Source organism: Anabrus simplex, chromosome 3 (genome assembly GCF_040414725.1).
Source record: "Anabrus simplex isolate iqAnaSimp1 chromosome 3, ASM4041472v1, whole genome shotgun sequence".
Taxonomy (NCBI): Eukaryota; Metazoa; Arthropoda; class Insecta; order Orthoptera; family Tettigoniidae; genus Anabrus; species Anabrus simplex.
In genome coordinates, this window is record NC_090267.1 from 261,176,663 (window position 1) to 261,189,257 (window position 12,595).

General features: G+C 37.2%; 1 protein-coding gene across 2 annotated transcripts in view; it reads right to left on the reverse strand.

Annotated features, from left to right (window-relative positions):
- LOC136867203 (post-GPI attachment to proteins factor 2-like) overlaps positions 1-12,595 on the reverse strand; it is a 75,281-nt gene that overhangs the window by 53,125 nt on the left and 9,561 nt on the right. For both annotated transcript variants that reach the window (XM_067144332.2, XM_067144333.2), the window contains exon 3: positions 7,756-8,020. In XM_067144332.2, the coding sequence (XP_067000433.1) occupies positions 7,756-8,020 (265 nt within the window). The remainder of the gene's footprint in view (positions 1-7,755; positions 8,021-12,595) is intronic.

Below are 12,595 nucleotides of genomic sequence, written 5' to 3' on the forward strand. Positions count from 1 at the left end.
GGAGAAAGTGTAATTGTCTTGGAAAAGTACCTTTGATTAAATTTAGGATTGAGTTTAGGTTGGCTGCATTATTGTTTCTGAGGAAAGTGATAAATAGATCGAAGAGTATGTTGGGTTTCTCTGAGATTTCATTGAGATTGTGACTGGCATTAAAGTATTGGTCTAGGTGTATGTAGTAATTTTCCATTATGTTCAGTAAAGGGCCCTTGTTTGCTAATACGAGGATGTCCATGTCTTGTTCAATATTGGTGAAATTATGGTTATAATCTTGCATGTGTTGGCCGATGGCTGAAAACTTGCTGTATTTTATTGCGTTAGTGTGCTCGTGGTATCTGATAATGAAGTTTCTCCCGGTTTGCCCGATGTAGGTTTTTTTACAGGTGGTACATTTGATCCTATAAACTCCTGATTTTAAAAAACTGCTGGTCTTGTTGATGTGTGAAGTATTGTATAAAACATTCATGTTCTTATTGTTGGTTTTGAAGGCTATTTTAACGCCTTGTTTCTTAAAGATGTTGGTTAACTTGTAGATATCATTGTTGAACGTGAAGGTGGAAAATGTTAGAGGTTTGGTTATTTCTTTTTTGAGGGTAGTTTTTGGGCGATGTTTGTGTTTATTGATTATCCTTTCTATAAAATGATTGCTGAAGCCGTTGAATTTTGCGATTCCGCGGATTGTGTTGAGTTCGTTTTTTAGATCTTTATTGGACATAGGTATGCTGAAGGCTCGGTGAACTAGGCTGTTGTATGTGGCTCGTTTGTGGGACTGGGGGTGCACTGAATCTTGGCGAATGGTAGAGGCTGTTTGAGTGGGTTTTCTGAAAATTTTATAACTGAAAGAATCTGAGTTTCTAGTGATGGTTAAATCTAGAAAGTTGATTTTTTGATTTGATTCGGATTCTAGTGTGAATTTGATATGAGGATCAATATTGTTGAGTCTTAAGAGGGTGGTGGGTGCGTTAATTGATTTCTCATTCATGATTACAAAGACATCGTCGACATATCTGGCCCAAAAGAGAATGTTTTCGAATTCGTTGTCAATTTTGGTGTATTCGAGGAAGTCCAGGTATATTTCTGCTAAGATACCTGAGGCCGGTGACCCCATTGCCAAACCATTTTGTTGATATATGACATTGTCAAAAGTGAAGAAGTTATTGTCGATGATAAGTTTTAATATTGTGATAAAGTCTTGTATCTCTAGTTTGCTTAAGTGGCTGTTTTTGTTTAAATTGTTTATAATTATCGGAATTAATTTTGATACTTGTATGCTTGGGTACATGTTTACAATATCGAAAGAGTGGATGGAGTGATCCGGTTGCAAATTGAACTTGTTTAGTTTTTCTACTAGCTCAGATGTGTTTTTAATAGACTTTTTGGATAAGAATTGATAATTTTTTCTTAAGAAACATTGGATGAATTGTGATATTCTGTATAAGGGGCTCGGTCTATAGTTGATAATTGGCCGGATGGGAATTCCGGTTTTGTGAATTTTGGGAAGAGCTTTAGCAGTGGGGAGTCCTGGGTTCATATGTATGAGTTTGGATTTTTCCTGTTCGGTAAATAAAAATGAAGTGTTTTTAAGAGTTTGTTTAAGTAGTTTTTGAATTTTTTGGGTGGGGTCTTTTTTGATTATGGAAAATGAGCTGTCTGTGAAAAAGTTTTTTGTTTTTTCAATATATACTTTTTTATCCATGATAACTGTTGCATTGCCTTTGTCAGCTTTGGTTATGATGAGTTCGTTGTCTTTAATTTTCTTCTTGAGGGCGTATATGCGCTTTTGTTCAGCAATTTTTTCTTTATTATTGAGGTTATTTGCGGGGTTGGTTAAATTGTGGAGGATATCAGTCAGTTTCCTTTTAACATCGGTTCTAACCTCATTTTGCGTGTCTTCCGGTATTTTGCTGATGGCTAGCTCTGATTCTGTGATCATAGTAGCGGCTATGTTGAGGCTGTTCAAGTTTGGCCAGTTGTGTTTCGGTCCTTTGGATAAAGTTAAGTGTTCACTTTCACTTAAGGGCGTGTTAGATAGATTTACAACAGCTGGATGAAACTGCGTACGAACGAACGTGTTACTATTGGAGTTTCTAGTTTGTTGGTTATGTAGTTGACAGTTTTTTAGCCTGTTGAGTTTATTCTCCAAATTTGACTGTTTTTTGGCTAGTTCGTAGAATAATTTGTTCTCTACTTCTTGATAGAATAGTGTCCATTGTGCGTTTGAAAGTAGTTTAGTCGCTGCGAGGTGAGTGTCGTATAATTTCTGATTCAAAAAATATTTCTTCCTGTACAAGAATTTAATTTCGTCTCTTAACCATATTTTGTTTGTTTTGTTTTGAGTTTTGATGGTTTGAGGTGAAGTCCGATGTTTCTTTTTATTGCTTCTTAGAAAATTAGGTGTCAAGTTAAGTGATATACATTGCTTTAGGAAATCGATGTCTTTGCGTAATTTGGCTATCTTTAATTTTAGGCCTAGATATTGAAAGGCTTTCTGTTTTGCCTGGTAAGCTACATCATTGATGGTTATGAATTTCATGTTTTTGGTCCGTATTGAACAATATATAAGTAATAATAATAACTTAAATGTTTCCACCTTTTCAATACAATATATTCACAAGATTACAAAATTATACGGTACTAGTTTCGACCCAAACGCACAATGGACACTATTCTATCAAGAAGTAGAGAACAAATTATTCTACGAACTAGCCAAAAAACAGTCAAATTTGGAGAATAAACTCAACAGGCTAAAAAACTGCCAACTACATAACCAACAAACTAGAAACTCCAATAGTAACACGTTCGTTCGTACGCAGTTTCATCCAGCTGTTGTAAATCTATCTAACACGCCCTTAAGTGAAAGTGAACACTTAACTTTATCCAAAGGACCGAAACACAACTGGCCAAACTTGAACAGCCTCAACATAGCCGCTACTATGATCACAGAATCAGAGCTAGCCATCAGCAAAATACCGGAAGACACGCAAAATGAGGTTAGAACCGATGTTAAAAGGAAACTGACTGATATCCTCCACAATTTAACCAACCCCGCAAATAACCTCAATAATAAAGAAAAAATTGCTGAACAAAAGCGCATATACGCCCTCAAGAAGAAAATTAAAGACAACGAACTCATCATAACCAAAGCTGACAAAGGCAATGCAACAGTTATCATGGATAAAAAAGTATATATTGAAAAAACAAAAAACTTTTTCACAGACAGCTCATTTTCCATAATCAAAAAAGACCCCACCCAAAAAATTCAAAAACTACTTAAACAAACTCTTAAAAACACTTCATTTTTATTTACCGAACAGGAAAAATCCAAACTCATACATATGAACCCAGGACTCCCCACTGCTAAAGCTCTTCCCAAAATTCACAAAACCGGAATTCCCATCCGGCCAATTATCAACTATAGACCGAGCCCCTTATACAGAATATCACAATTCATCCAATGTTTCTTAAGAAAAAATTATCAATTCTTATCCAAAAAGTCTATTAAAAACACATCTGAGCTAGTAGAAAAACTAAACAAGTTCAATTTGCAACCGGATCACTCCATCCACTCTTTCGATATTGTAAACATGTACCCAAGCATACAAGTATCAAAATTAATTCCGATAATTATAAACAATTTAAACAAAAACAGCCACTTAAGCAAACTAGAGATACAAGACTTTATCACAATATTAAAACTTATCATCGACAATAACTTCTTCACTTTTGACAATGTCATATATCAACAAAATGGTTTGGCAATGGGGTCACCGGCCTCAGGTATCTTAGCAGAAATATACCTGGACTTCCTCGAATACACCAAAATTGACAACGAATTCGAAAACATTCTCTTTTGGGCCAGATATGTCGACGATGTCTTTGTAATCATGAATGAGAAATCAATTAACGCACCCACCACCCTCTTAAGACTCAACAATATTGATCCTCATATCAAATTCACACTAGAATCCGAATCAAATCAAAAAATCAACTTTCTAGATTTAACCATCACTAGAAACTCAGATTCTTTCAGTTATAAAATTTTCAGAAAACCCACTCAAACAGCCTCTACCATTCGCCAAGATTCAGTGCACCCCCAGTCCCACAAACGAGCCACATACAACAGCCTAGTTCACCGAGCCTTCAGCATACCTATGTCCAATAAAGATCTAAAAAACGAACTCAACACAATCCGCGGAATCGCAAAATTCAACGGCTTCAGCAATCATTTTATAGAAAGGATAATCAATAAACACAAACATCGCCCAAAAACTACCCTCAAAAAAGAAATAACCAAACCTCTAACATTTTCCACCTTCACGTTCAACAATGATATCTACAAGTTAACCAACATCTTTAAGAAACAAGGCGTTAAAATAGCCTTCAAAACCAACAATAAGAACATGAATGTTTTATACAATACTTCACACATCAACAAGACCAGCAGTTTTTTAAAATCAGGAGTTTATAGGATCAAATGTACCACCTGTAAAAAAACCTACATCGGGCAAACCGGGAGAAACTTCATTATCAGATACCACGAGCACACTAACGCAATAAAATACAGCAAGTTTTCAGCCATCGGCCAACACATGCAAGATTATAACCATAATTTCACCAATATTGAACAAGACATGGACATCCTCGTATTAGCAAACAAGGGCCCTTTACTGAACATAATGGAAAATTACTACATACACCTAGACCAATACTTTAATGCCAGTCACAATCTCAATGAAATCTCAGAGAAACCCAACATACTCTTCGATCTATTTATCACTTTCCTCAGAAACAATAATGCAGCCAACCTAAACTCAATCCTAAATTTAATCAAAGGTACTTTTCCAAGACAATTACACTTTCTCCCGCACCCTTCAGCCCCACCTTAAGCCCTCTTCCTAAGCCATATTTCATTTCAATACAAGAACTTACTGATTTCCATGATTATAATTTTTACAACACCCCATTTATACTTTATTCTTTGTTAAAAACCTCTTATTATGTATATTCCTTGTATTATTAACTATTACCATAACATCTCATTTCACTTGTTATTCTTTAAAATAATATTGTCTTAGGATTTCGCCACAAATGATCTTTGCTCCAATACGGCTGATGATGACCCCTAGATGGGTCGAAACTAGTACCGTATAATTTTGTAATCTTGTGAATATATTGTATTGAAAAGGTGGAAACATTTAAGTTATTATTATTATTACTTAACTACTTTTTTCTCACATTTGCATGATGCTACCATACATTGCTCATACGTCCTGAAAAGCATGGCACTCAATAGTACATGAACACAATGCATTGGACAGGTACCATGCACAGGGTGACGGGACTGGAGCAATAAGCCAGGCTCTGTGCAGGATGGATGTGACCAGGCAAGACCAGCGTGCATTGATTAAACTGGCTATTTGCCAGGCTCGCAATGCCAAACAAGCTGTGGGGGAATAATGCCCTTCCGTACTCAACCATTGTGAGATAGGCAGCAGCATTTTAGCACAGATGTGAAACAAGCAGCACTGGGGGAGGGAAGTACAGGAACACCTGCCATACTCACTGGATCTGTGTGATTTAAACCTCATCCCAAAAGCATGATGAATAGAATACCTAGTGTGACCACTCCGCACTCTTAACATTGTCGTTGGTGGCCCCACCAGAGTGTGGCGCTGCAGTGCAACGAACCAGCTGCAATAACACGTGCACCAAATTGTTGACAAAGGTAATAGTGTTCGTGAAGTCATGGTAACAATTTTAACCCCTATTGAGAGAATTTGTTTGTTTTAATATTTTCCAATTTTAATATTTTCCAAAAGTCTGTATTAATATCTGTGCAGTGCTTTGTGTGTGCAATCAACTAGTTTCCTATTATTTAGAGAAAATGTAATACTGTTTTGATCCTGATTGTAAATCGGGTTATGGAAGGAATCCTAATGGTAGACTATTTTTTATACCTCCAAAAAGAATATAATCTGTTTGCGAAGTGGACGACAGCTATTCCGCGAGAAGATAAGCAATTGTCAGTCAAAAGCAGACTGCGTGACCTACTTTTTTTGGCAGATTTAATTAACTTATAAGGGCAGAATGTTTTCGTTGTGAGTGGTAAAAACGTTGAACTTCCTCATGTGAGATGGAAATTAAAACCAGGAGCGGTGCCTCATATTTGCCAAATTTACTGAAATACTCATCCAAAACCAAACCAAACCCCATGGCACTACAGCCCTTGAAGGGTCTTGGCCTACCAAGCAACCGCTGCTCAGCCCGAAAGCCTGCAGATTATGAGGTGTCGTGTGGTCAACGTGACGAATCCTCTCGGTCGTTATTCTTGGCTTTCTAGACCGGGGCCGCTATCTCACCATCAGATAGCTCCTCAATTCTAATCACGTAGGATGAGTGGACCTCGAACCAGCCCTTAGGTCCAGGTGAAAATCTCTGACCTGGCCAGGAATCGAACCCGGAGCATCCGGGTAAGAGGCAGGCATGCTACCCCTACACCACGGGGCCGGCGAAATACCCATCCACTGAGATAAAATTGTGAAATGCACCCAGCAGGAAAAGGCATGAAGGCATATCATGAGGATAAGGAACAAGAATTACTATGTGAGTGAAGCAGTGATGGTAATAGTGAGTGGTAAGGTTCAAGGTCAGCCTAGTTGAAGTCAAATTCACGGCCAGTCTAAATCTTTTACTGATGCCCAAAAGCCAACAGTGTCTCTCAAAAGGCGACTAAAGAACGCAACTTGTAATTTAATGCGAGCTTAATGTCTCTTTCATCAGTCAAAGCTAGGATTAATTTCCTACAGGACAGATTAAGAACAGGGAATGTTTAACGTGCTGTGTTTAAAACATATTTTTTAGAAGTATGTAAAGCACAATGTTGCTTTCGATTTTCGTAATATTCCCTTTTATCTCCTGTGTTCTCTTATTAAAGTTCACGGGGACTGAGAATATTATTCACAACTTTCTGACAGTATTATTCATAAGTCTAAACAATTGGGTGTTGTATTTGGTTATTTGCATATCAGTGTGACCTTCACTGAAACAGCTGACTATGTAGCGTTGGTGATTGGCTCCACTAGCGCTGCTCTGCGGGAGCGCACTTGAACTCGGTGAGTGATCTCAATAGGTATTCTTTTCATCATGCCAAAAGTGAAAGAACCATTGCATGGGAGACTGTTTGGGACAAGCTAGGACACTGCCAACACTGTAAAACAAGAAACTACAAAATTCGCAACATTATGTCATATTCCGTCTGTATATTTCCATTTGTCTGGTAGATCTTGCATTTGTATAGGGGTAAAATAAAGAAAAAAAAGAAGAAAAAGAGATAGCTGCCACGACTTATGCGCAACCCTCATATTTTTTGTAGGAATCTAAAATTATTACAAAGTGAAATCAGATCCATCATGTCTTGGTCAAATTTTATTGCACCCAGAACTTTCATTATTAATCTCTTCCATTATTTATAATTTCATGGAGACTCAAACAAAGTTATGAATATGTTGCATTTTTTTTGTTCACAATTACCTCCTAAAGAAAATATGTACGCAACTACAGATCAAGAATACCATTTTGTTCTCTGATCCCAAACTCTGGTCAAAAACTCCAAATGAGTCAGCGTGGCTCCAGTGACTCCAGAAATACCTGAAGACATGTTTTACTTTGTTAGACTGACATTAAATTATTAACATCGTGAAAGATATTTGAAATCTTATATCACTATAGACAAATGTATTAAGTTACCTAGGTACTTACGGTAATTCTCTCTGTTGGAGATGTAGGTGACCCCACACAGAGCTACAATTTCCAATATGCTGAGCCAGTAACAGACATTAAGGAGCTTATTGCCTTTGTCGTCCAATTGTTCAGATGACTGAGAGAGCAGTTCCCGATAATAAGTGCGGTACACAGAAGCTATAACCACACGGGGACCAATATGAAATGCTATGCAAATTCTCCACAAGTATCTCTGTGGACTGATGCCAGTGATGGCACTGATTGATGGAATCACATTGTACACCTAGAAAAATAATAAACAAAACTGGTAGCCTAGCAAGATTTACTGTAAATGTTATAACAAATGTGCTTAGAATCAAGCTTATGAAGAGAGAAAGGTATTATCACTGAGCATATACAAATTCATATTTTAGTCTGTATTTAAAATTTTAAACAATTAAATCCACCAGTCAATGCGATCTTTATTTAAATGAGCTATAACTTACATGCCTTGCCCTCTTTAGGGGCTTCCTCAGTAAGATTCTTAAGATAATTGTCAAATTCAACTATTCTGCAATCGATATAAATTTGACATTTTTTAAGTACATTAAATTCAGACAAAAGAAACCAAAGAAAGGCATCAAAATTAAAACAGGATCATGAAGGACTGACTAGTGGACTTGATGTCTCTTCGCCATCTCTATGTATAAAATTTATGTTTTGTCTGTACATTATGAAAATGATTATTTTGTTTAACTAAAAAATCCTTTCATGTAATACAAAAGACTGCAGAGACCACCAATTCAATTTATGTATGTATGTAGGTTGGAGTGTTACGTATAAACAGCAGGGCACACTTTTATGAAACTCCTGCATATATTTTTCAATCGTGTTACCTTAGTAGATGCTGGGCTAACTGGCATTAAAAATTCAGAGGAGAAAAGAAGGCTAAAGGAATGAAATGCTCACTTTGTATACGTTTATGCTCTGGTTTATTTGAAATTGTTTTCAAAGCTTGCTTTTGAATTTCATTTTGAACTTTTCATGCCATTACAGCTTTCTTGATAAAGCCAACCCTAATGGAAATATCCACCAATTAAAATTTTTATTGCCAAATCAATCAATGGTGAGCTTCAGTAACATGGAAATATTGCTAAATCATCACTGGGATAGTGGTGGTTGTAGTCATAATTGTCTCTGTAAGCTGCATAACTATATGATCATCTGCCCCTTTTAACCAGTTAATAAAGATGACTATCAGAATGAGAAGAAATCCATAAAAGATCGGGCACTCCAAGAACGAGAGGAGAAGGAATCATACATGAGTGGGAGACTTCATAGGCTTTGGATGCACTAATATCACTGAAATGGAAGAAAACAAAATGTGATGACCTACATTTCCACAGCCCCTAAGACAGGTGCGTCTTCTGCTGCCACTCATTTTTGCTAGATGACATTACTGTTGCAAACATACAAAAACTAACCTGTTAATGACGGGGACAACAGCTAATCTTAAAAATGTTATATGCTTATTTTAAATATCTAAAACTGAATTTGATATCCGACTTTGAATTAAATGAAGATCTTCAAAATTTAAAATGCTACGGAGAACAGGACAGAAAAGAGGCAATGGAGGGGTCGATGATACCACTAACTCATTGGCAAGAATATTACCTACAGTACATATCTGATAATAAAAAGTATGTGAAACAAATCCGAATTGATTTTAATTATGGAATGTTTGTTTTGCTTTTAATACGAAAGCCTAAATATTTTGGAAGCTAGCCAGGTATGCAGTCATGGAATTCATGGGCCTATATCTGGTTAGTGGTGGTCCTATTAATAATAATGTTATTGTTTTTATGTCTCACTAATTTTTGTCGTTTCCAGAGCCGCTGAGGTGCTGGAATTTAGTCCCACAGGAGTTCTTTTACGTGCTAGTAAATCTACCCACATGTGGCTGTCGTATCTGAGCACCTTCAAATACCACCAGACTGAACCAGGATTGTACCTGCCATGTTGGGGTCAAGTCAGCACCTCAACCATCTGAGCCACTCAGCCTGGTAGTAGTGGTTCTCTCTGTAGCATAATTATTAAAAATCAATCAAATTAGTGGAAGTACTGTTGGACTGTAAAACAACCTTCTTCCCACAAGAATCTAAAGGGCCTAAGTTTGACAAAATCAAGGAATCAATGTGATTCGCTGATTATGCCAAGGAAATGTTTCAGTGGTACAGGCAAGAACAGAAAAAATGAAAGAAAAAAACATTCTTTAGGCCTTTTCAATTGTGAAATGACCAGTGTTTAGCCTCATTGTAGCAATAAAATTAACCGTATACAACGTAGGACACCAATGGTGGACTCGTTAAAGAGTAACTATAATCTTGAAAGTAGGGAGAGTTCCAGCAAACCAGAGATGGATGGAGCAGATTATGGCACAATTGGAGTTAGAAATCCTTGGGACTAGTGTGAGGTGTTCGCTAGCGTTGGCTGCGTGAAGCAAACTGGCGAGTAACTTTATTGCTGCTTCTAGTGTTGTATGCTGCTGCGTGTAAATACGGACTAGTTCAACTTGTGTTTCCTTCTGGCATTGTATTTGGCTCTCCTACAGAATTCCTAACTACTGGAGTTCACGTCATATCAACCTTAGTTTCGTCGCCATGCGCCTTTTAACTGGTTCAGTTTGACTCGTACTATTCAATAAACTCTAATTCAACTTTTGTTTTTGCACAATTACAGAACTCCATCGTCAATAATTAATCCACGCTTCACGCATTGACATATATTTTAAGGTCCACTATACCTATTTTTTTACTTTAACAACCTCATGATTGTTTTAACTTTACAGACTACCATCGTTCAATGTATTCCACTACAAATACTTGCTGTTAATCTGAACATATTGTTACAATTTCAAGTCTAATGTTATCATTTTACTTTTTATTACAGCATTGTCACTCTTTTAACATTTTTCACCATTTCAGCTCAGGGCCCTGACCTAATCTTTGTAAATTAACGGCTGATGATGTTTGCTATGTCGAACGAAACATGTTCCATTATTTAAGACACCTCATGATTATTTTATAATTCAATGAGTAATGTATTGAGTAGGTGGTTGTTAATTAAAGGATTTTATAATTTTAATTCAATGTATTTTCCAACAGCATTTCAAAATAGACAGGTGTCTGATCAGCATTCCCAATTTGCGACAAAATAAGAATTTTGCTTCCTCAAATAAATAATGTGATGCTGAAAGCCCAATAATTTTTCTTCATACGCCCCAAGGAGATGTTGTGAAATAGACGTATGTCTCCGAATGCACAATCCCTTTCTCCGATAAAAGTTTCGGATCCATCTGCAGCTTGCAGTAAAACCCTGTGTTTTAAGTTCTTTTGGGATCTCTAGTGCTTTCAATTGACACATTTCACTAGAAACACCATATCCTAACTCACGTTTTTCTATCACAAATTTGTGGAGTCGTTCTTAAATTTCCAGAAACACTGTACTCCGCGCGTAGAACGCTCTGCGATCGCCGTTATCACAAATACATGATTCATCAATATCGTGCTTTCCGCATATTTCAGCTTTGCTTACAACTTTAAGTTCCTCACACACAGTAAATGACCGCAGACGCCGTTTTGAATCCATCGCTTACTATCGAGACAGCACTTTCACAGGACAGATACGGAACTCGAATGTGAGCGACGTAGACTTATGTAACCAACAGTTTTGACTCTCACAAAGTACGATATACTGCAAGATCAGCTGTTCGCGCACTCAGCATGCCAGCAACACTTGTGAAACAAATGACTATCAAGCATCCGCAGCAGCGGCTTTCATATTTACTGCATATTTACCCATATTCTTTGATTCACCGCATTTCATTACCTTACATTTAGCAATTACATTCCACTGTAACCGTATCGAGAAAAACTCGATCTTGTTTTCTAGAATGCAACTAAAACACAATAACACCTGAATTTCCGATTGCATGTGGTATATTGAGTACGGTAACCATATTCAAATCTATTTCAATACTCCATAGGTTTGTTCCAACAAGCAGTTTGTGTACGGTTTGGTATCGATTCATGAACAGATATAAGCGCATGCGTGAGCTATGTACTCGTTGGGAACCGTCGCTAAACAGCAGTCTGTTGGAGCGGTTTGTGAATGGTCAAGAAAAACTACAATGCGCATGCGTTCACAATTACGCGGGAGATTCCTGTTTGAGGATAAACAAACAGCTGTTCTTGTTCATCTCTGCCAAACTTGTTAGGCCTACTCAATGGAAGGTAATTAGCAATAAAATGACTCAACTAATAAAATTATATAGACTAATGGACCTGTTTCGAAAATAATAATTATTTTATTCCAGAATTACATGAATTTATAATATTCTACCACGAGTAATGGCAGCGTAAAAACCGATGATGTAGACGGTTCTCTTCAGGGGATAACCATGTCACCTAAAAGAAAATACTGATCACATTTTTTCTTCTAAATTATTGCCAAGAGGTGAACTACTAAATACTCTGCTAGTCCGGCCCCGCGGTGTAGGAGGCAACGTGTCCGCCTGTCACCCGGCGGCCCCAGGTTCGATTCCCGGCCGAGTCAGAGTTTTAAAATTGTAATGATGTTCTTTGTGGCGTCCTTAATCTTCCTTTCCTCACACATAACATTCCACACTACCACCATTCCAATTACATGCAGGTTCATACAATATGGTGCCAGCAGTGGCAAAAGATCCACATGGGTCGACGCCCCGAACAAATAGCATTTAAAAAAATACTCAAACACACCCAAAATTTTTCGCCTGTTGTCACAAAGCTTGCATTCATTTAATAATAACAGTAGTTTACTATGAAGACATATGTTGATA